Raw genomic sequence first — 25,963 nt, 5'->3', positions numbered from 1 at the left:
AGAAAAAAACAAGCCACGCCCACTCATACTCACACATTTATTATTCCGTTTCTCTAGAAACTACATCACAGTTTAAAAAAAGAAAGAAAGGTTGCAGGTTTTGGTTCATGCAGACTTTAATTGAAGCCTGTAAAATGTCTTCTGCTTGTGTGTTTCTCCATTTAACTAAAAAATTTAATTTTGGGAGCAGAATCTAAGTCACTATGTTGATGCTCTAAATGTGCAATACAGGCAGATTTTCATGTGGAATAATTTCAAAAGGCTAAAGACCAAAATCTTTTGTTCAAAATTGATTTTGTTAGCTCACATTGCTTGTTTTGTGGTGAACATCTGTGCATGTCATTAAGTAAATAAAAAAATATGTTTGCCCTTGTAATCTAAAATTGCACTTCTTGTTTGTTTTTAGTTAAAGTCTCAGATTAGGTCTGTCTGAGGTATTGGGCGTGGTTAACATACTTAACCACACCCCTACAGCTGTCAGTTTTGACTGTGTTATGGCAACAAACAGAAATGGTGAAGAGAAGATGTGTTAGGTTGTAATAACTCTTCCAAAACCCTTTTCCAAATTTTGATATTTCATAATTCAGTGAAATGTCTTCTATACTACATCCAATTAGCTTGCAGGAGAAAAAACACACACCCACTTTTTGCTCATTTATTACTTTGTTTTGCTAGGAACTACATTACAATATTAAAAAAATGGTTGAAGCTTTCGGTTCTTGCAGATTTTAATGGAAGCCTATAAAATGTAGGTATGGTTGACGTGAAACTGACAATTCGATACCGTGTCGAGATCCTGAAGCGAAAGTGTTTCGGAACACTGCATCGAAGCATGATCCAAAACACGTGACTAAGGTGATTCGAAACACACAGGTCATGTGACTAAAGTGTTTCAAAGCATCGGTCATTTCAGAAGCCTTTCAAGGACTGGCGAATCTGCGTTTGACTAACAGGGTAAAAACAAAAATGGAAATAAAAACTCTCTCATGTAGCCTTGTGGACTGTGCGTGTGCCACAATGTTCGAATCCCGACGTGTACAATTACTTTATTTTAATAATATAATTTAATAATGTACTCTTTTTTTTACCAAAACAAGACATGTTTATTCACAAAGTGTTTATTCAGACCAATGTTAAACAAAAACTAACATCTATAGCTGCACACCCTTGATTCAAACCCATTATCTCTGCATGTTAATCTGGAACGCTCACCGCTCCACTAAATCACTTGAAACTCTTCCACGTGGGGTTAAATACCTCAATTTGCAGAACTGTTTTTTGCTGAAGCTGTTTAAGTTCAAAAATAAAAACAATTGACCACTAGGTGTCATTGCAGAGATTGGTTTCGAAGCTTCGACATATTTGCTTCGACTGTTTTAGTGTTTCATAAAGCCTTGCTTTGCCCCCCACTAATAAAATGTCCTTTGCTTCAGAAGTCGTTTTTCACTTCTGTGTTTCTTCTTTAACTTAAACGTAAGTTGGAATGCACCACAATCTAAATTGTTGTGCTTATGCTCTAAATGACAATCGCTAACAAGACTTACATTTACTATTTAAAATGTATTCATTAATTTATAATTTTATTTATATGATTTTTAATTAAACTACAATTTTATTGTACAGTTTATGTTCTGGACTTGCATACAATCTACACTGTAGATTGGAACAATAACAGAGACCAGAAATGAAGAGCTAAAAACTAATTATTGTGTTTTCTGAAAGTATACAATCTAAAATAATTATGAATTGTAAAAAACAAATTACAGTTATATAAGAAATAAATCAGAAATTCCTATTAGAATCAGCCAATTTGCTTGTAAAGAGATCAACAATCGAAGTCAGCTGTGAAAAATCAACACGGTGCATCACTAAATATAAGCCTGAAGAGGTTCAATCAATGTCGTAAAGTCAATTTGTAGCATTCTTCTTGTGGAGGTAGGCTCTGTATCACAGATGCCCACGGCTGTGTCTGATGAGAGTCTGATGTGTGCTGGACTGAGGCAATTTGGTCCATCTGCTGAGAGGCTGTGGAGATTGATGTTCAGCTCGGTCAATTAACTCCATCATGCGGCCTGGGAGACATTCAGTACTGTACACACAGAAGAGGCACTGAGAGACATGTACTAGAGAGAAATACTTGAGGAGCAAAGTAACGAAAGAAGGACCTCTGTCATTTCTTTTGTTTGAATAAAGACATCTTCTGGGTGTTTTTTTTTTACTAGGTTCGGATTGAAGGCTTAACAGGACACATTCAGTTTAACGAGAAAGGACGAAGGACAAACTACTCTATCAGTGTGATGGAGCTCAGGCCGACGGGACCAAAGAAAGTAAGTACTTAAATATCACAAAAGGGATTAGCCTTTAGATATGACTGACTGTTTTACACTTTTCAGATTAATTTTTTCACAGACTTAATAAGCTCCAGTACGGTCAATGTTTCAGCAGCTTCTTTGGGTCCAACTAAATGAGTACTGTAGTTTATGTATAGTCTCCTGTGGGAATTCTCAGAAAGGTTTCTGATGATGCTCAAGTTCCTGTCCCTGATTTGATCTTTTCTCAGGTGGGTTACTGGAATGAGGATGAGAAATTTGTGAGCACGGCGGCCTACATGCCGGGAAGTAATGAGACTTACGGACTTCAGAACCGCACATATATTGTTACCACTATTCTGGTATGTCTTCTTTAATACATTTATGTGAATACTGGTTGAAACTTGTCCCTGGTCAAAAAGGAAATGTATGTCATATTACCATTCACAAATTTAGGATTATTAAGATGTTTGGTGACACTTCAGTATAAGGATAAATTCTCTCTATTAACTAGTGTTTTATTACTTGACTATTATTATGATATTAGAGGTTTATTAGTCCTTATAAACGACATATTCCGCATGATCTTTTTTTACATCCCTAATACCCAAACCCAGCTACTATCCTATATATATATTAATATGCAGCAAATTAGGAGTTTTTTGAGCTAAATTTCATAGTCAATGGTTTGTCAATAGTGAGAAATGTACCTTAATGTGACCATATACTTACAACAAGTTAGAGATATTATTATTTACATAATTTTCCTATTTGCTCTGAATTTTAAAGAAATAAGTAAAAGTTTCCTTTGATATTATTAATAATGTATAAGAATAAACACAATTTTCATTGCTTTAATATTCATTACCCCAAAAATGAATACGATAATAAGGATAACCCCAAATAACAAAAATTGACAATGTCAGTAGTGGGTGTTTCCACCATTTGCCACAATGACAGCTTGACAGCAACGTCTCATGCTCATGATGCTGTTCCGAGGCAATGTGTTCCACTCTTCCACAAGTGCTACATTCAGTTTTGCTAGGTCCAGTCTCTGCCTCAACTGGTCCCAGACGTGCTCTATGGAGTTCAGTTCAGGGAACATTGATGGCCATACCATATGAGGCACTCCAACTTCCTGAAGTCGAGCTGTGACAAGTCTTCCACGATGTGGAGGAGCATTATCATTCATGAACCGAAAGTTGGGGGTATGCCGGTTGAATCAACAATAACCAAATCTGTTTTGCGCTGACTGGTGATGAACAAATTCTGTTTCCAAAAAAACAAATCCTGGGGACCTGGCTCACATTGCCTTCTCCATCAACTCTGATGACCATCTTTTTTGTTCAAGATGACCCAACCCTCATCAGTTACCAGGATAGTAGACCACAGGTCATATGGTTTTGTGTCCACTGCAAACGTTGTCAGTGAAGTCACCTGCAACAGTTATCTGGCATTCAAGCCAAAGCATGGAGTTGGTTGCGATTGGTTTGTCTAGAAACCCTAGTACTCCTCACATCTCATAAATGGGCCTGCAGCTGTGTGGCAGTTGCATGTCTGAGTGCAGAGGTTTCTAGGTAGTGGTCATTGTTGCGATCTGTCACTTGTGGGGCTGCACCTCTGGGTCTGTCATCAACCAGTAGTTCTATGTCTTGCCAGTAGTTCTGTGTCTTGATGCAAGTCTCCTAATGACACTTTGAGACACACCAAGTTCACAAGCAACATCTGACTGCCTGCCATCGACCCAAAGGTCCGCCATCGTCAGGTGACACTGCTGTGCGTCCGTTAAGTGAAGTTGTGTTAATGGTTGTTTGAATGATGAACTTGGAATAACATAATGACAATTCCAGCTTCTTATATCCACAGAATGTTGAAATTGATGCCACATTGAAAAGGCTTGTCTTTTGGTATTGGCCCCAATATAAGGCACACCTGTACACAATGAGACCACATTGAAAACACAAAATGAGGTGTGTCTATCACCCTAGTACAATTGGCTCCCTATGCCGAAAATGTCTAAATTGAAGCAAACACTGTATGTATGACATCCATTAAGTCACAATATACTCTGGTTGTCTGTTCACATCCTGACATCTTTATAAATATCGTTATAAAGTCAGTTTTATGTTAATTCAGTTCAATATGAAATAGTAAATTATGTGATTCACCAGACCCCATCACAAAAAGTGATTGTTGAAAGAAACCCAAACTCTTTCTTGTCACACCAACAAATGAACAGTGAATTTAGCCAACAATAGTGGACTATCATAAAAGTATGACGGGTGTCCTTTATGGTAGAGCTTGAGGTCTCAGCCGGTCCCAGATGTGATGTATTGAAGCTGGCCTTGGGAACTGTGTAGAGGATTTGTCTGGTCACTGAAGTTTTTGCAGAGGATCAGTCCTTAGACCTTGTCTAATCAGTGTCTTTGCTGACCATGGAGAGCTCATCCTCATTGCAGGTCTACCATCTGGGCTGGATATGGAACGGTTCCAAGTGGCTGTGTTAACCTCAGGAGAAGAGAGAGACAGACAGACTAACATATGAATAGAGGCCATGTTGTTTTGGGAATTGTTCCCAGTTCCAGATTACCTAATTAATGCAGTTTAGCAATCCCTTATGGGGTTTGAATTTTAATATTGCGATTGTGCATTATATGTGTATGCTATTACTAAAATGTGTGTATAGATTTAAGTCATTAAGAGCATATGTTGTAGTTTAGAGATATTAAGTTAAAAAAATACATTATAGATGTAGCCTCCAAATTACTATTGAACAATACAGCTGAGTTCTTTGATAAAGCATTTGTCAAGCATTAGGCAATATTTTTGCTTTGCTTTGTTTTGTTTTTGTTATTTAAATTTTGGGTCCCCTAAACATCAGTTTTTTGTTTGTTTCTAATTTTATTAGTAGCAAGTTACTCGTCATCCAGTTTTTAAAATGTGTTTTGTGAGTTTTATAAATTGATTCATATTGTAAGGCCACAGGAAAATATAGAGTTTAGTCTTTAACTGACATATTTTTAACTCTTTGTTTAGTGATACAAATTGTTAGGATTCAAATAGGCATGATTTAAACTGTGCTGCTGCAATCTCAGTAATACCAAAAAAGGGGCTATCTTAGCAGTGACAGACACAATAATCTTAAAGTGTTGTGTTTTTTGACTTACCACTAACAATAAGACATTTTTTAGACTGTATCAATTTGTTCAAACAGTTCATAATTCAGTGTAGCTTGCTTATAGTTTTAACTAAGTATGAGTTGCTTCGTCCTCAACACTGGTCAGATGAAAATATGGGAATTCAGACCATAGACTGCAAAAAATATGGATGTAGTATCCGTGTCGCCACCCATAGGTTTTTGAAGAGCGCAAATTAAGCTAAAAGTGGGTGTGGCCAACCGTCTCCATGTTGTTTTGACATTATCGTGCCGACCGGGTGTAACCAAAAAAGGACTAGCATTTTGCTTGGACTGGCTTCTCGTTGGGAGAAACGCTTAATACTTCATTACCTGTGATTCATTTGTGTTGTGATCACATGTGCTTGGCTGTATACTATATCAATAAAGTGTTTAGTCTTTTAAAAACACTGTTGTAATACATTTAGCTACTAAGCATTGTTCTAATGATGTCTCTGCACAGGAGAAAAATGCTAAATACTTCAAATATAGTCTGTGTTAGTAAATGCACGGCTATTTATGAAATCCAGGCATAATGCTGTATGACAACGTTTCAGATGACTGTTTTATAACATACAGATAATCAATCTTTCAGATGCTGGAGTGCATTCAAGTCCTAAAAAAAATTATGAATGATAATGATCTTAAATAAAACACATAAATGTATATATATGCGATATAAGTATATAAGAATTTCACTCCCCTAGGAAATGGAGGCCACTTGAATGGTTTGTGAGCAAAACTAAGCGCACAACATGCCATATTATCAGATAGTTATAAGAAAAAATTCCAAAAGACAATTAACTGTGTAAAAGCCACATAAAATAAAAGAAAAATACGATGTATATGCAGAGTTCAGCAGCTAATCAGCCAGAGGTGGTGACAGCGACCAGCGAGACCTAGCTGTCATTCTAGTGGCCACGCCCTTAATTATGCAGACTTAACATAGCTTAATATAAACAAAACGAATGAGTTAAAATAAAATTCATTCATTTTCTTGTCGGCTTAGTCCCTTTATTAATCCAGGGTCGCCACAGCGGAATGAACCACCAACTTATCCAGCAAGTTTTTACGCAGCAGATGCCCTTCCAGCCGCAACCCATCCCAAAAAAATTCCAGTTTTTTGTACCAGGCTGTAAACACCTGTTTTTATGCTGTAAAATTGGCCCTTTAACATTGGGATCAATAGAAATGTGCTCTATTTTGGATACAGGACTAGCGGAATTTTGATGAATTGCAGTTTCAGTTACTTTTGTATTAGCTTCATGCGGGAAAGCTGGGATGTTGCTGCTTGAATCAGGCCTACCCATTTTAGAATACTTGATGTATCCCCTTCATGCTTTTATCCTTCAGTATGACCGTAATGCTGCTCTGTGCAGATAAAAGCATGAAGGCTTTTCTGTCCTCAGTCTGTAAATGAGACATTATTGCTCCTCCAGCCACAGTGTTTTCATCTTAAACGTAAAGGGGAACCTTGGATTGAATTGCCAGCAGTGGACAAAAGATTAATTTTCCTTTTCTTTATCCTTGCTGGGCAGAGATTGTTGGGCTTAGTCTGCGTTTTAGCCATTCTGTCGCAAGTTAGGCTTCAGAGGGCATTTATTAACCTTTCATATGTGGACTGCCCATCACTAGCCCAGCCAGAGAAAGGGCAGAGTGAGTGGACTGGCCTCCCGATGGAAGAACGTGGGGGGAATAGTTGATGTGGAAAAGAGCAGTAATGGATCATCGGTGTGGGTTAGGGGCTAAGCGCTCACAAGGGAGTGGGATGGATTGCAGGAAATAGTTTGAGCTATGCTGGTTGTCCTACAGAGACTGTTTATCAGAGCGGCTGGGAATAGTCACATCACCACGGGTGCTCCAAAGAATGATCTGTTTCTCTGAAAGACAGCGTGTAGGCCATCTCAGAGGTCTGTATTAGAAGGAAATGTGGTGCCGCTGTTCAGGTCTGTTTAGATGCACTGCAACACAGCTGGGTTCAAAAGTTTTGTCGTGCTGAAGCATTTGCATATATGATGCAGTATTCAGACAGTTGGTGCTTTGAGGTTTGCGAGGCTTGACAGTTTAAGCGTTCCTGTTGGAGATTAAGGGGGCATTTTCATGCTACCGTTTCAACTAAAACTGGAAAACTTTTTTTGCCTTATGGATGTTCATTTACACAACATCACCATGTTAGACGACTGAAAAAGTACTTTTTTGAAAATGTTTTTCAAAGAGCATGTTTTTGAAAATGTTATCTTTGTTTATTGCAAAAACATGATTTTGTGAAAACTGTGTATGCTCATTCTTTTATACCAGCTTATGATGCATAATACAGCATATTACATCATATTTCTAACATTAAGAGGTCTTCAACATAGGCTTATTCTGAAAACGTAGGCATATATAGATTTCTGGAGATTGCGAAATATGTAGCCAGAAGTACTTATGGTTGCATTTCATGTTTAAAATGGATGCTACGGGGCTAATGGATGCTGTCCCTCTTTGCACTTACCAGCTGACCGCTTACCTTCACATGGATGGCTTTCCCGCTGTTACCATTTTGTCCAGTGGCTTGCCATGTACGCTGGTGGACTGGAGTTGACCACGACAACATGGTTCGAGTATGGCAAAGAACAAGTGTAATAAAATCTGAAAATGTAGTTAAAATCAGGCGAGGGCTTTTCTTTTTCTGAATTGTTTTTTAAACCTATTGGGTGGTTTAGGGAAGGAGGTCAGGTCAATCGGTGCTTTTGAAAGCACTATTGGTTAGGTTTAGGGAAAGAGGAGGGTGTTTTTTTTGGTGGATTTACTCAAGAGCAGGCACAAATGGCACTCACAAGAACATTTTCAGATCTCAAAAGGCATACACAAAGGTAATCGCGGAAACAAAAACTGCAAAAAAAAAAAAAAACATCTCCTGGGATATATTTGGTGCTCTCCAGAAAAATATATATAGTGCTACATTTTTAGAATGAGCCTGGGTTTTATCAGTGGGTATCAGCTGATAGATATGGGCCAGTAGGGGCCTTCTGCGCCTACTGGCAGGCTCAGAAGGTTGTTATCCATCCACATGGCTAATAGAGTATGGACTCCAGATCCAGGTCTGTTTTTAAATTACTGTGATGGTTGGGTTTAGGGTTGGGGTAGGGGTAGACGTATAAATATATAGTATAAATAATTCTCGTTAACTTCCGGCCGCTGCTGTATGTGATCTATAGCTGATTAACCATAAGGAAGGATGATAACAGCCTTCTGTGCCTACCAGTAGCCCCAGAAGGCCCCTACTGGCCCATATCTATCAGCTGATAACCGCTGAGAATGTTCATTCAATTGAGTGATAACATTTGAATGGGCTGCCTTAATACTGGGTTTAAAAAAACACAATGCATATACAATATGGATATATGTAAAATGTGTTGAGGTCAGAATTATTAGCACCAATGATTTATTATCCCCCTTGTTTATTCCACCCCCTCACCCCCCAATTTCTGTTTAATAGAGAGATTTTTTTTCAACACATTTAATAGTTTTAATAACTCATTTCCATTAACTGATTTATTTCATCTTTGCCATGATGACAGTAAATAATTTGACTAGATATTTTTCAAGACACCTCTATACAGCTTAAAGTGACATTTAAAGGCTTAACTAGGCTAATTAGGTGAACTTGGCAGGTTAGGCTAAATAGGCAAGTTATTGTATAACAGTGGTTTGTTCTGTAGATTATCGAAAAAAATAAATAGCTTAAAGTGGCTAATAAATTTGTCCTTAAAATGGATTTTAAAAGATTAAAAACAGCTTTTATTCTAGCCGAAATAAAACAAATAAGACTTTCTCAAGAAGAAAACATATTATAAGACATACTGTGAAACTTTCCTTGCTTTGCTAAACATCATTTGGGAAACATTTAAAAAAGAAAATAAAAATTCAAAGGGGGGCTAATAATTCTGACTTAAACTGTATATGCATTGTTTATTTATTTATTTATTTTTTTGTTTATTTGCTTTTTCATTTAAGGGCTAATTCAAAATGTGCACCTACTAATGGTAAATCGAAGGAACAATGGTCACTTAAGTTATCTTTTTGTCTCCAGAGCTACTTAAAGTTTTGAATTCTGATAATTGCTTGAAATGATCTCCTTACGTCTCTTTATTAAGAAAAAACACTTTTTTTTGTTGTACCCATAATTTTATCTATTTAATATTTTGTGTTCCTAAACTCTTCAGCTTAGTCACAGTTGTGCACCATGAGGAAAACACAAACATCAAACTCGCTTGTTTTCTTGAGAAGCTGTTTGACCATGAGTTTGCTTCGCTTTACGTCACCTTTTGATATTTTTCTATTTCTCCTCCTTTTTCTATCATGCTATTTTTTTTCATTGTTAGCTCCCTTAGAAAAGTCCTTTTACTGAGTGAGCTGTCAGCTGGGCCTCAGGTGCCGTTTGTGCTGTAATCTCGTCCAATCTTTCTGAAATATCACAATTGAACTGCTAACTCATATTACAGACCCTCCACAAATAGAATCACCCTACACTTTCTACACGACTGATTGCCAGGTCTGTCCCGGATTCTCAAGAAAAGCCACCTAAAAATAAACCTGTCAAAATCCCCAAGTTCTAAGTAACAAACCACTCTCTTGTGTGCTTTGTCAACTGATGCCTGCTGTGGCTCTCTGTGTCTGAAAGTATGGTTTCCATAATGCTACAGCGAGTCTGTTGAAATAAATGAAAACTGTCTATTTCAGAAATTACTATTGTAAAGCATCAGTAATGACTATCATAGTATTATACGGTGATAATCAGAAGTTAAAAACATAGTTAAAGTGTAAGGGTACACACTTTGTTTTAAGGTACAAGTCTCGCAATTAACAAACCATTAACTGTGACTTTTGCCTCAATTAACTTAATCTTATTTGCTGCTTATTACTAGTTATTAAGGGTAATAGTAGGATTTATGGTCACACTTTATTTTGATGGTCTGTTTGTTGAATTTAAGTTACATTGCATCTACATGTCAACTAATTCTCATTTGATTACAAGTAGACTGTTAGGTTGGGGTTAGGGTTTGTGTAAGTTGACATGTACTTGCAAAGTTTCTTACAGTCAGTTAAATGTCTGTTGAAAGCGCAGTATCAGCAGATATTAAGCAGACGGTCTATGGATACTCAAATGGACCATCAAAATAAAGTTTTACCAGATTTAGGCATTAGGTAATATTAGTGATGTAGAATAAGATCATGTCAAATATGCTTTATAAGTACAAATAACCAGCCAATATCTTAACAATAATCAGGTAACAAGACACTAGCTAATTGTGAGAATTGATACTTAAACTAAAGTGTCACCAAATTTATTGTAAGATGGGTTAAATACAAAGCATGTAAGATATATTTAGAACATGAATCATTTGTTGACATTTTAAAACACTCTAAGAATCCCATTGCAATCTTCATCAATAATAATTAATTGTCATTTTAAATCACACTGTTTTGCCTCTATCGTTCAGACTAAGCATTTTAGATATTTGTGAAAATGTTTTTTAATATTTGAAATATTGTACATAATTGTAATTTAACAAAATCACTTGTAGGTATATAGGTCAAAACAAATACAGTATGTTGTCATATTTACATTATTGTTATTTTGAATCACGATGGATCTTTTTTTCTCTTTTATTTTGACAATTTATGTTTACAAAAGTTATTTTAAACATAACATTTAAATACATTGAATACATAAAATGTAAACATTAAATAAATTTAATAAACAAAAAATGTTATGTACTTGTTGAAATGCGTATTAAGTGTCTAACTTAATATGCTTTTTAACAAGTATATAAAATAAATTTAATAATTTTATTAAGATGTAGGCACCAAAATGGAAAACCTTGTCATTCACTCGTAAGAAAATGACAAAACGGAACTTCCATTTGAATACCAGTGGATTTGCATTGGAAATAAATGTCATTTATACCTTTTTATGTTTGAATCCCAATAGATCTGTAAACAAACATACAGTAAATATTTGTCATTTAATATATATTGCTTTTTGCCATTGTGTGCTGCCTAGGAATCTCCATATGTCATGCTGAAGAAGAACCATGAACATTTCACAGGAAACGATAAGTATGAAGGTTATTGTGTGGAACTGGCAGCAGAAATCGCCAAACATGTGGGATACCACTACATACTCAAGATAGTGGCTGATGGGAAATATGGAGCCAGAGATGCGGAGACCATGATGTGGAATGGGATGGTAGGAGAGCTTGTCTATGGTGTAAGTGATGTGTCTTACTTCCTTACTATATGATATATCCCAACAAAATATCAGAGTGGTCAGGATGAATGCCATGGTAAATTTCACGCTCAATGTTTTAGATAATATGTAATGTTGGCTTGAAGGCTTAACCAGACAGTTTTAATATTTTTTAAAGTAACAAGTATTCATTTATAATTTGTTAGCATGTTTCAATATGTTACTAACATGTTTTAGCATACCAGCATGTTTTAGCATGTTGCTAGCACATTTAAACATTTTGGAAGCACTTTATTTGAATGTTAGCACATTTAAACATTTTGGAAGCACTTTATTTGCATGTTTCAGTATGTTACTAACATGTTTTAGCATACCAGCATGTTTTAGCATGTTGCTAGCACATTTTAACATTTTGGAAGCACTTTGTTTGCATGTTTCAGTATGTAACTAACATGTGTAGCACACTAGCATGTTTTTAAAAGGTTGCTAGCACATTTTAACACTTGGGAAGCACTTTGTTTGCATGTTTCAGTATGTTACTAACATGTGTTAGCACACTAGCATGTTTTAAAAAGGTTGCTAGCACATAATAACACTTTGGAAGCACTTTTTTAGCATGTTTCAGTATGTTACTGACATGTTTTAGCACACACACACACGTTTTAGAGTTTTGCTAGCACATTTTAACACTTTGGAAGCACTTTGTTTACATGTTTTAGTATGTTACTAATATGTATTAGTACATAACATTAGCACACAAGTTAATAACCTGTTTTGACACATTCCTATAATGTTTTAGTATGTTTGCAAAGGGTTTTAACATTCTTGTTTGTTGCTAACGTGTTTTAACACACTATTAACATGTTCAAAACACGTTTTAGTATGTTACATGTGCTAGCAGGTTTTAGTACATTGTTGGAATGTTTAGAAATGAGCCAGAAAAAATACTATTGCCATAGATGATATATATATTATATATTATCAATATATTTCATGTATTATAATAACAGAATTAGAAAAAAGCCTTCCTGGAAATACATTAAGATTGAGAAAAATAAGTTAGGGGACAAACACCCATTGAAGACAGAAAAATTTACCCAAAAAGGAACTTTGTTCCTGGTTCAAGTGTAATTTAATAATGTAACAATTTAGCATTTATTACAATAACGTCACATGTCCCTGCAGAAAGCTGATGTAGCTGTGGCCCCGCTGACTATCACCTTGGTCAGAGAGGAAGTCATTGATTTCTCCAAGCCCTTCATGAGCCTGGGCATCTCCATCATGATCAAAAAACCCACCAAATCTAAGCCTGGCGTCTTCTCCTTCCTGGACCCTCTGGCCTATGAGATCTGGATGTGTATTGTGTTTGCTTACATCGGCGTGAGCGTGGTACTTTTTCTGGTCAGCCGCTTCAGTCCCTATGAGTGGCATGCAGATGACTGTGAGGACGGAGCAGAGGAGAACCCAAACCAGCCGTCCTCATCATCCGCCCAACCGGGTCAGAACCAGCAAAACCAGAACCAGCAGAGTCAGGAGCAAACCAACGAGTTTGGCATCTTCAACAGTCTCTGGTTCTCACTGGGAGCTTTCATGCAGCAGGGCTGTGACATTTCCCCCAGGTGAGATGCCAGTTTGTGTTTTAATTCAGTTCTTCCTAGTATGTTTTGGCATTATATTATATTTCAAGTGGAGACTCAACACTGCAGTTGGTTCAAATATTACACACAGCAATGTATTCTAGATGATGCATGATTCATTGTTGAAAGAAGATTAATGGGATTTCGATTTAAAAATCAATTGGATGTTATTGCTAAATGACACTGATTTGCCAGTGCATATTAAACATTTAACAAGGGCAGTCACAGCAATCATTCAGATCTGCATTTGACTCTATAAAGAGCTGTTATGGATAAGAAACAAAAAGCGTTAACTGAAGTACTGGGAAAAATGTCTAAATTTTACACTTGCTTTAAAATATGGGTGTCCAAACTAGGTCCTGGAGGGCCGGTGTCCTGAAGAGTTTAGCTCTAACCCTAATCAAACACACCTGAACCAGCTAATCAATCTCTTACTAGTTATACTAGAAACTTCCTTGCAGCTGTATTGGAGGCTAGTTGGAGCCAAAATTAGATGGACACCGGCCCTCCAGTATCGAGTTTGTACACCTTTGCTTTAAACAATATTTATATTGATTACATTGTTAAATCAGTAGGTGGTGACTGTCAATTGGAATGTGCATTGGAATGTGAATGCATACTTCCTTTTTATATATTGGGGTAAAAACGGTATGCAAATTTGTAAATTTGGCTCAGTAATTCAGTCTGTCAAGTCTGACAAGATTCTGAAGTGAGCAAACAATGTACACTTCATAATCCTATGAGGCCACAGGAGAGGATTTGTATGTATTGGATATGTGTGAAATGGTTTATCATTGATTTTTACATTTTGATGAGTTCAGAAGACCCACAAAGGACCCTGTTATACACCCGATGCAATAAGGAGCAAGACATGTTTGGCACGATTTGTTGCTATTTTCAGACCAGTGCAACCCTAATTTTCACATTTTGCACCACCTTGTTTAAAAAGCTAATTGTTGGCATGTTGCAAGTTTGAAGAACTGAAATAGACTGCGCCATTGACCATCTGAAAGCAGGTCTAAAGTAACTTGCAGAGTGCTTTAGTTATGCACTTATGTGGGTTCAAATGCTTACACATTGCTTAATACACATAGGATGTAAAGCAATACACAAATATCTTTCCATATGAAAAAAAAAAAATTAAGTTTTTAGTTTATTCATAACAATTTGCATTTGTATAATGTTGTTATTATTATTATTAACAGTATTATTTATTATTTGCATATTAATATTTGTTTAAATATAAACAAGTTTAAATTTGTCATCCTGTCGGGTTTTGGAGACGTATGCGTCACTATAAGGGGCATAAGAATAGGATGTGTGTTTGGATATAACTGTTTTTTGACCACACTTCGGTATTATTGTTCATTTATTAATATGCTAGAAATCAGAACTGAATTTGGTAATAATTTTGAAACAAATCTTTGTGCTTGACAAACAAAATTAAATATGTAGGCTAATGGATATCTTCAGGGAAGTGTGTACAATACCATTTCCTTATCCACAAAAGAAAAGAAGTAAAGAGAGAAAGTAAAGAGGCTGAATGGAGGAGGCTCATTCTTTATCCTTGCTGCATATGGTTTGTTTAACTGTTTTCTCGCTAGTGAAGCATTCAGTTTTTTCACTTACAAAGTCCACCATGTAAATAGCCAAAGGGGTGAAGCAAGGGAGTAGGAGATGTGGAGATGTGGTATGTGCGTGTGTCTGTGTGCGAAAGCTTATGAGCATCCATGCATATTGCGTATGTGTGTTTGAAGCCATGTCATGAAAACTGTCCATGTTGGCATTTGGTTAATTTGGCTCCTACCAAGTGACAGATGAAATTGCTGCAAAATAAAAGTTTGGTTGAGCACATAGACTTTGATAACAACAGAAAAAGATGTTCAACACTGTTAAAAATAAAGGTTATATATCAGCATTTAATGTTTCGATACAGATCATATTTACATTCGTGGAAACATTTAATTAGACAAAATGGTCCTTAATTTAAAAAAAGTTCAGTACAATACTTTTAACTAGGGATGCACAATATATATTGGTGGCCATATCAATATCGGCTGATAAATGCTATTTTTAATGTTATTGATATCGGCCCGATATCAAAATTAGGCCGATATTTTTAAGCTGATAGATTAGGTAATTGTACAAACGTTTCAATTTATTAATTAAATTGCTTATATATAAAATGTTGGTATGTTATTTAGCCTATCATTTTTATGCAACAGTCAAGTTGCATGTTAATTTGCTAAGTAAAGAGAAGGAAATAATTTATTTTTGGCAATTATTGAAATTATTGCATTTTTTGCTTTGAGTAGGCTATTCTAAGATCAGTTAAAACTTTTTTGAAATTAAAAAAATAAAATCAGTTGTTCACTGTGTAAAAATATAACATTTTGAAATATTTATATTTATTGGCTAAAATATTGGTTATAGGTAAACCCACACGAAATATCACGCAGATATTTAGCTCATCATTGATTTTGTTTATTTACTTGAGTAAATGAGTTTAATTCTATATTTATTCCGTTTTTTTAATTATTATTGACTAATATGAAAATGTTTATCTGGTTTATGTACAATGCAGTTTTTACTGTAATATTTTCTGTCTTTTAGTAGATATATTATATGAGAGGCTTGCTTTGTTTACCAAATAAGTGAATCTAATTGCATTTGCATTTTAAACATTAAATAAAAGTTTAAAAGGTATTATTTTTTATTTCACATATAAGGTTTTAGTTATTTAAAAACGTCCGCAGATTCCATCTGGCTCTGGTTATAGGCCTCCAAATCTAAAAAGTTATTAGTTATTGATATCAGCCCAAAAATCCATATTGGTGCATGCTTACTCTTGACACTAAAAAATGATGGTTCTTTTTAAACCATAATTGTTTTTCTGTTTCTTTTTCTTGAAAACACTCTTGAGAAACCATTATTTTAAACTGTGTAGAGAAAAGTATTTCCTAAAACAGTTGATAATCTGTTTATTTTGCAACGCTAACTCTGCTATGCTATTTTATGGTTGGTTGCATTTCATTATTTCTTTCGATATGACTTTTGAATGTAACAGTGGTTTAAGCCAATCATATAGATTCCCTTGCTGAAGATGTTCAGCTCTTTCTTAAATGTTTGGAGCCTAGTGATTTCTCAGCGGGACCGCTGTTGTGTGGCTTTTGGCAGATTACGGAACTGTGCTTGTAGTTTACTACTATTTAGTTTGCGCTGCTGGTTTTTGGTACATGGCAGGTTTTTTTTGAAGGTCTAATAGGGCTCCTCATCCACTTGGACCGGACACAGCGAGTCTAATGCCACAGTGTCTAATGAGAGGAAGACGGCAGCTCTTTGAAAAGCAGATTAAAGTGCTGTGAAAGCTCCACTCTGAGCTGCTGGTGCGCAGGGCCAGAGATGAAGTGTCTCTCTCTCTCTCTCTGTCTCTCTACACATTTGCTGGACTCTCAAAGGTCACCAATTAAAAACCTAATTAATAGGGGGTGAAGCTGGCAACATGAGGTCAATGGCTGTGGGTTTTAAGGGCACCGGGAGGGATGCTACAGTATGTCTCGAGGATGGAAATGTCAACGGCTGAGTTCAGGCTCCGGACAACATTCACACCTGCAAGCAACACATTCGATGCTTAAAGCTACCATTCCAGGTGGAAATCTTAGATTGCTGGTTCTGCGGTTAATTAAATGTCTGCCTGATCTTTGAGTCTCTTTTAAATAGATAAGGACAAAGTGAAAATGTGGCCTCACACACATACTGTACACAACGTTTTCATATCACATATCATCATCTTAGCACTGTAGCTTTCTATACTATTAAATATAGATATAAAACTTATAAATTGAGCAACTTTGTCCAAGATATGACTACAGACTCTCTACAATTAAAACCAGAACACCAGATTGATAAAGAAATGATTATTGTTCACCAGCGCAATTAGCTGCTCCACATTCATATCACCTCTGGGCATCTTCTTCAATGTGTGCTTGCATTGACAGTTTTGCGCTTGAGTGCCTCTAATGCTGTTTACTGTAACATGGTGCATCAAAACAAAAAAACAAGCACGAGGTATTTCTTTAAAAAATGACACTTTTACGCCTGGCGTTTTGCGCGTTCGTGTGCACGATCACATTGGCGCCCTTTATTTAGTCATGTGGCATTAAACGTCGATGAAAAACATGAGCAAAAAGCATCCCGGTGTGCACGAGCCTTGATAGTAATCAATGGTTTTGGAAGTATTGTGTGTTTACAAATGTAAGTTTATCTAAAGTTATATTGTTAACCAATGTTAACAAAATGAAGCTTATTTTCTTACTTTCAATCATAGTGATCCAATAAATTCCCAATGGACCAAATGAAATCCTGCCCTACTTGGGTCTTGCCCCATTCTTGTTCGAGGAACAGTTTTACTTGGATGTATGTCATAGTAGGTGTTTTTGTTTCATGCTAATTTTGATTATGGCCCCTAAGGGATATCATTGCATGTTTCATTCATAAACTCGTTTGGGGTTAAATTAAACAGACTAATTAAATTTAGTTACGTTCAACTTAATTTGTTTGTTTAAATTTAGCTTGTTTGCAACAACTTACTTTTTTAGTGTAGGAGAATTTTCATTTTTAAAATTTCTGTTTCATTTCCATTTCTTGAAAACTGTTGATTGGAATTGTTCTGTGTAGTAGAATATGAGCTATTTAACTTTAGATTTATATGTATATCACTGTGAGCTTAGCAATATGCTGATGTCAAACTGTTGGAAAGAGCTGAGCCTGATGTGCAGAATTGCTGGTGGCCATCTGAAATAAGTCATGAACGAGCTTAGTTTCTGTTACAACACTAACATAGTATAGTAGTTGATTGGCTTGTTCACACAGTGGAAAGCAAATAACTTATTGTCATTTGGAAAGGAGCTCATACCTGATGTTATGGATAATCAAAAAAGCAATAACTGTACCCTTCATATTTTGGAGGAGACAATAACTACCCTAAGCATTATTACAAATGGGTTTGCTGGCAAGCAGCCATCAAGTTTTTGAGATTGGGCAAGATGAGTTCACTTTCACAGGTACCATCTCTCATATTTATTAGTATGGGTTTTGTGTTCAGTGCACCTGCACACCTGAATGCCAGCATGCATCATATGCACCAAGAGTGCTGTAATTATTATTGTGTAATACTTGGCAAAAACACCAGATTTCTATGAGAGAGAGTCAGAAATAGAGAGAAAGAGAAATATTAGTATGTAACCTTTTTAAAATGAATTTAGACTGATTGTTTGGATTAAAGTTAGTTAATTTTCTAATTAATGTTCATTTTGCACAGGTTGATTGTTTTGCTTAAAGGAGCAGTTCGCCTAACAAAATCAAAATTACTCCAAAATTTACTGACCCTCAAGCCATCCTTTCCATATTTTGTGATTCATTTTTTTTTATTTTTCCCTATTTATTTTTGCTTTTATTTATGCACTATGGGATCTTGATCTGTCTTCCAACACCTTTTAACCTTGAAAAGTAAAAAAATAAAAGTGACTTATTAACATTTTGAATAGTTTAAAGTGAATAATTGTCTAGGTTGGTTGTTGTACATTACAGGACAAATACCTTGTACTAAACTGGCAGCACATTTTATTTATTTATTTTGTTATTTTACTGACTTATTTGTCTATATATAATTTCTTATACATTATATTGTTTCAAACTAATAAAATGTCAAAAAAAGTCACTTTGTTAAACTGTAGAGTTTATTAGTTTATGATGTTAATTTTTAACATCAAAAGTGGACAGAGTATAGATCAAGGTCTTATAATGCAATTCTCAATAAACGGAAAAATTTAATTAATTAACAGATATTTTTAAGGTGTTTATAGTGTTTGTTTGTTTGTTTGTTTGTTTGTTTGTTTGTTTGTTTGTTTGTTTGTTTGTTTGTTTGTTTTCAACTTGACTGTAGCTGTTGACTAGTATTTTATGAATCACCAAGTACCTAGTACCTATTTATTTTTCTTTTTACATAATTTTTTTACAGTATTTCCTATAACATTTTTTTTCTTCTGGATAAAGTTTTATTTGTTTTATTTTAGCTAGAATAAAAGCAGTTCTTAATTTTTTTAAACCATTGTAAGGTCAATATTTTTAGCCCCCTTAAACAATATTTGTTCGATTGTCTACAGAACAAACCATTATTATACTACTATTATTAGTATTATATTAGGTTTGCCTAATTACGCTAACTTGCCTAATTAACCTAGTTAAGGCTTTTAATTGAACTTCAAGAAGAACACTAGTATCTTGACATATATCTAGTGAAATATTAGGTATTGTCATCATGGCAAAGATAAAAGAAATCAGTTATTAGAATTGTAAAGTTATTAAAACTATTATGTTTAGAAATGTGTTGAGAAAATCTTCTTTCCTTTAAACAGAAATTGAGGAAAAGCTATACAGGAAGGCTAATAATTCTGACGTGTACATCTTGGACGGCCTGAAGGAAACTAAATAACAGCAAATTTAAATTTTTGCCAAAACGATATTTGTCACCTGCTCTGACTCTACAAGCAGTCACTATATGTCTCTGTAAGCTGCTATATAAGTGTCTCTCAGCAGTGGTGTGGAAATGTCAGTGGTGTGAGAGAGACTCTTTCCTCTGGATGTCTCCTGTGATAGCGCACAGAACAGCTTCAGAGGATCTTAATTAGACTGTGTCATTTCTCCCTGTCATTTCTCACCATGACTCAGACTCTGCAGAAAGGAATCAACAATGCTGTAGTGATTATACCTTCTCTCTCCGTGTCACTGAACTTCTATAAACAAGCGAGGATGGTTCGTGTTTTGGTGAGTCTGTGTTGCGGGTGAACACGTTTTCCCTGTCTCGAAAACATCGCCTCAGACAGAAATGCGTGACTGGATATTCGGGGTTCTGTTTGTATGATGACATTTAATTAGCAACGAGAGGAGAACGTGAAAGGCGTCTGCATTAACGCGTCCATTATGCTGCTTTAATCATGGGTAGTCAGAGTCTTTTGGTCTGTGATCACTGGTGTGGATTTACACCCTCACTCCTCCTGTCTAATGAGCACTCAATTGGGGAATGGTTGAGTGGTTTGGTTGCTCGATGGTAACAGTCAGACTGTGGTTTTGGCCCTTCATGTGCTATTTATTCTTTGAGTGAAGAAAAAAAATCCCTGTTCAAATGTCAGGCCTGCCACTCAAAGCTCGCCATCAGGCCTAATTTATGCAAACCACTCTAGATAATGTTTATCTCTTCACACAGGTGGACGCACAATTTCATATCATGTCACTGCAACCTGTCAGTCTCTTCTCTTCTCTTCTTTAAGATGTTGTACATACATTATATATATATATATATATATATATATATATATATATATATATATATATATATATATATATATATATATCAAAAGAAGAAATGTATCTTGTCAAGTAGCTGAAATGTATTTCTAATTTTTATTCTAGTCTTGTCGTCACAATCACCGGCGATCTAGTCCACACAGATCACTGGATAACTACAAATCTGCAACCAAAAAACTACAAATCCCATTTTACCTGTTTACTCTCACACCTGTTCCGGATCACTGATGATGACACATACACACAGACACGCTCCCACTTTGACCATTGCCTGTCTGACTTCTCTGGATCCTTACGTTACAATTATTTAGTGTTTATCTATTTTTTATTTCATTTCAGTAACAAATATTTGTATATTTTATATAATTATAGTTTATTTTGTTTCAGAGCTTTTTTGGGGTCAAAAAGCTAAAGTAAATAGTTTTACTTAAAAAAAAGATTAACTTTTCATTAATTTGATATTTTATAGTTTTATTGTTTTATTTACCTGTTAATATTTACATTCATTCTATAATATATAATTATAAAATAATAATTTTATATTATTATTTTAAGTATAATTCAGGAGCTAATAATTCAGGGGGGGCTAATAATTCTGACTTCAACTGTACACACACAGATGGATGTATGCAAGAAAAAGCATCAGATTGAACATTGTATTCTCTGTACATCTGAATCTCAGTCAGTTCTTGACAGGAATCCTCTTGGGCTGTAAAACTGAATGAGATGCTTTCACATGTTTTGCTTCTCTGACCTCCTTCACCGTTCCTTTATTCTGCGTCTGCCTCTTTTGTCCCTCTGTGTTCCCGATTCACACAGCGGGTGTTCAGGTGATCTGCACTAACGGCAGAATCTGTCTAGTAGTTGAGTGCTTGATGGATGCTCTTACAGTGATGATGCCTCTCAAAACAAGCATCTTTCCCTTATCTGTCCAGTCTCTGCCAACAATGACACATCAGAAGTCATCCAGTGTCATTACACCAACACACACACACACACACACACACACACACGAGAGCACTTTAAAACCCACATCACACCTGCTACAGTCATTCACTTTGTGGAGGATGAAATATGCTCGTTTTCAGATGGTTCTGCATATTTTAAAGCTTTGCTCACTTAACACATCTCCCATTGTGTGAATATCTTAAGTGACCCTTTGTCATACTGAGAACCACTGAAAAGTTTGACTGTTATTTTTGATCTGTTTAATATGTGCTTTCTGAATAAAATGATCAAAAGTACATATAATAATAATAATAATAATAATAATAATAATAATAATAATTTCATCCAATGTGCTGCAGGAACACAACGACAACATGACGTCATATTGACATTGTATCCCAACGTACCCCAACATCGTGGGGACATTGGATTTTGTTTGGAAATGAAAATCGGGTTGACGTCAGAACCCAACGTCAGGGCAACGTCAGTGTTTAACGTCCAAACTAAAAGCAACCTAAAATAAACCAAATATCAATATCTAATCATGTTACACCCTGATGCCTTGTGGACACTACCACTATGACATTGATCAGATGTTGGATTTTGGTCACTTTCCAACACAACCTAAAATCAACCAAATATTAACATAGTTTGACATTGTTATTGGACATCAAAAGAATGTTGTCCTTAGATGCTGGCTAGAAATAAAATTTTGGTCACCTGATGTCATGACCTAAATCTAACCTAATAACTTCTTATGATTTTGTATGCCTTCTGGGACATTATAACATCACCTGCTATTTGTTTGAGGGGCTTAATAAATGCATACAGTTTAAAATCATAAATGTATAAGTGAATGAAATCCAATGCAAACAAAACAATTTAAATAGTTGTGTACTAATGGGTGGGAACCTATAGTTTTAACCCAAAAATGAACAGTCTGTCATATGAATAAGAGCCGAAGTCAGACACTTTAACATTCATACAAAGTTCGTAGGCCACTCTGCTTACATTCTCTAAACCAGTGGTTCTCAAACTGTGGTACGTGTACTACTAGTGGTACGCAGTTCTCCTTCTAGTGGTACGCGGAGGAATTGCTTAATAAATAAAGTTTAAATTTTAAATAATTAAGATCTGTACGATAACACTGATGTGATCAGTAAACTGGGGTGGGGGGTGTTAACAAGCTGTCTGTATAAACATACACACATTGACGCACAGCACCAAGCAAGCGACACACAGCATCACGCTCTTTCTCATTCACACACATAAACACACACACGCACGTATGCTTGCTCGCTCAGGAGCGTTATTGTTAGACCACCCGCTCCCATTCAAATTACACCAGAGTTACTGACCACTTCTGCGCTTTATTCTGAAATTTATTCCCGTGCCATAAGAAATCTGGTCGGGTCCCGCAGCTCCCGCTGTACAGCCGTGGAATTTTAGACCTCTATCCAGAAGTATCGCTGTAGCAGCAGGTCAAATGTGCTACAGTGAGAGGGAGAGAGAGAGAGAGAGGGTTTCTACTTTCATTCTCTCAATCGCAGTGAAATAGAAGCTTCTACTGTAAGTGTCAGTTAAACATCATCCGTCGTAACCAGATATGGTTTGCCTAAATAGTGTGGATGTCCTGAAACCTGTGTGGGCATGCGGGTCTGTAGCTGGATATTATTGAAATAAATTACCAACATAACAAACAATACCTAACATGAGTATAACCGTGTTCATCGCCAGAAGGCGGTATAATCACTCTCGTAGGATAATTTTGCTTTCACATTCCAAAAAAATAAAGTAATATAATATTAGTGTCCAAAAGCTCCGCCCCTTCCACTACATTAGCAAAGCAGCAGCTGTTGAGTGTATGAAGTGTCTAAACATAACACAGTTTTTTTTTAACGATTGAACAAGTGCATCATCCAGGTATTTAATTATTTAATTAACAGTATTTAATTATTCTGTTTGAACGCAATAATTACCTTATCAGGTTTAATCTAACATTACAAAAAATATTTTCATTTCATGGGACCTTTAAAAAACTAATGTGCACATCCACTCAAAGGAATTGGATTTAAATAAATCAGATTTGAGCTACTGCTTTGTGATTGTAGCCTTTCATGTTTCATTGAAAGTTTTCTAATTATTCTTTGTTTGCCCGCATGCTTTTTTTTCATTTTGTGTGCTTCTTTAAGTTAATTCCTTTGCCTCATAGTTCATAAAAATCCATAAAGACAAAATTAAAAGATACTGTCAGAGAGGCTTTTTGTGAGAGGATAAAAGTTTTATGAAGTGTGCTTTTTTTCTTCATGCATTGTGCAACAGGCCTCCTGAAGAGAGAGCGAACGCAAGAACAAGAGCAGCAACAGTTTTCTTTTTAATTATCTTCAGTGAAGCTGTCCCCGGAGGACTCCACTTAGACTTTGTTTTGCAGTTCTCTCAGCGTTTCCTCTGAGGAGTTACATCGCTTATTAGTTATTTAGAGGAATTGCCTGAGTCAGTGTCCAGCATTCTGCATATTTACTAAAGTGCTCATGATCTGCCTCATATCGGCTCATTTATTTCCACCAAAACTACGCACGGGTTTTATTGCTTTATGAACTTGTTTCTCATATGAAAGAGCAGAAATTATGTACTGTAAAGAAATGCCCACATTTTATAGCTTAATAGCTTTATTAAGGATTCTTCATTCTGTTATTAGTTTATATTATTCTCAGTGGTCCCATTTCTTGCCCATTTATTAAAAAAGCCTAATGCCTTATGGAATGTTGTGTTATCCCAAATATTTTACATTAAAAGTTTTCATTTTTTTTCTGTTTTATTTTTATTTCTAGATTATATATATATATATATATATATATATATATATATATATATATATATATATATATATATATTGCACTTCACAAAAATGTATAAAGACTTTAACAACTGTTAATTTTTTAGGAACCCATGAAATAAAGTTAGAAAAAAACAATGTCATTATTTTGTGAAAATAATGGCGATGGAAAGAATGGAGAAACCCATGAATGTAAGCTCATGTAATATCAAGATCTCATATCAAGCAGCCAGGAGAATAGATGGAGGGCCTGGAATTTAACAGTAGAAGATGGTTGTAGGGGGTTTGTGGGGCAGTCACTCTGGAGAGCCCATGGACTGAATTAAAGGAATGGCCAGGACACGGCTTGTAAGAAAGGTCACTGAAGATGCTGAATTTGGCTACAAAGGGAGGTTCGGCGGAAGAGCCAACCTGTTGAAAGACAAACCACATCATAGAGTTGGGTGGTGGTCAGCAGGAGTAAATCCAGAATGCTGGATCTGCTGTAAAGCCCTCCCGAGGTGTCATGGGCTTAAATCGGTGAAACACCAAGAAAAGGAGGGTGGCCATTTGATGACCGGCTGTGACCTCCAACTCTCATATAGATTGTATCCTTAACTGGTGCAGGAGGAAGAAAGGAAAGGGAAATTATGCCACTGGCCCACAGATTGAGTACCTGCAAAGGTGGGCCAGTTGCGATGGTCCTGTCATATTTTGCATATATTATTATTAATTACTGTAACTATAACTGCATTATCTATTATTCACCAGCTCACAATACAAATGTGTGTAAATGTGTGCTTACAAATAAAAACACAAAAAATAAATAAAAAATAAAAATAAAAAAGTTATATAGGGAAAAGCCTTTTTTTTTTAAATAAAATTAAAAAAAAGGTCTGACCATATGATTTAAATCAATAAATTGTAAACTGTACTCACTCTTACTTGGTTATCCAAAACAGTAAGATGTTTACTGGAAACACGCTCTGACTAGATAATTTGAATCAGATAGTTGTTCACTGCAGACTCTTTCTAAATGGATCATTTGAATCACTGGTTAACTAAAGACTCATTCTGACCTGATCAATTTATTCAGCAAGTTTTTACCTGGAGACTCACTCTGAACGAATAATTTGAACCAGTGAGTTGCTCACTGCAGACTCTTTTTTAGTGGATCATTGATTTGAATCAGTCAGTTGTTAACTGGAGACTCTCTCTGACCAGATCAATTGAATCAGTGAGTTGTTAGAGGCTCACTGTGGACAAATTATTTGAATCAGTGAGTTGATCACTGCAAAGTCTTTCTGAATGGATCATTGATTTGATCAGTCAGTTGTTAACTGATGACTCATTCTGACCTGATCACTTGAATTAGTGAGTTCTTGGAGCCTCACTCTAAATGGATAATTTGAACCAGTGAGTTGTTCACTGCAGACTTTATTTGAATAGTTTGTTTGAATCACTGGTTAACTGGAGACT

The 25,963-nt window shown here is 35.7% G+C and overlaps 1 protein-coding gene across 15 annotated transcripts in view; it reads left to right on the top strand.

Moving 5' to 3' along the window:
- gria1a (glutamate receptor, ionotropic, AMPA 1a) overlaps positions 1 to 25,963 on the top strand; it is a 382,253-nt gene that overhangs the window by 314,333 nt on the left and 41,957 nt on the right. For 14 of the 15 annotated variants that reach the window (XR_015506947.1, XR_015506945.1, XR_015506946.1 and 11 more), the window contains 4 exon segments: positions 2,223 to 2,327; positions 2,561 to 2,671; positions 11,534 to 11,740; positions 12,905 to 13,338. Coding sequence is in view for 8 of the 15 variants with exons in the window: in XM_087280929.1 (XP_087137055.1) it covers positions 2,223 to 2,327; positions 2,561 to 2,671; positions 11,534 to 11,740; positions 12,905 to 13,338 (857 nt within the window). In the remaining 7 variants the exon portion in view is untranslated. 15 annotated transcript variants of the gene reach the window in all.

Source organism: Danio rerio, chromosome 14, assembly GCF_052040795.2.
Source record: "Danio rerio strain M-AB ecotype USA chromosome 14, GRCz13ab, whole genome shotgun sequence".
NCBI lineage: Eukaryota > Metazoa > Chordata > Actinopteri > Cypriniformes > Danionidae > Danio > Danio rerio.
Note: the sequence above shows the minus strand (reverse complement) of the source record. Positions and strands in the feature narration are given on the sequence as shown.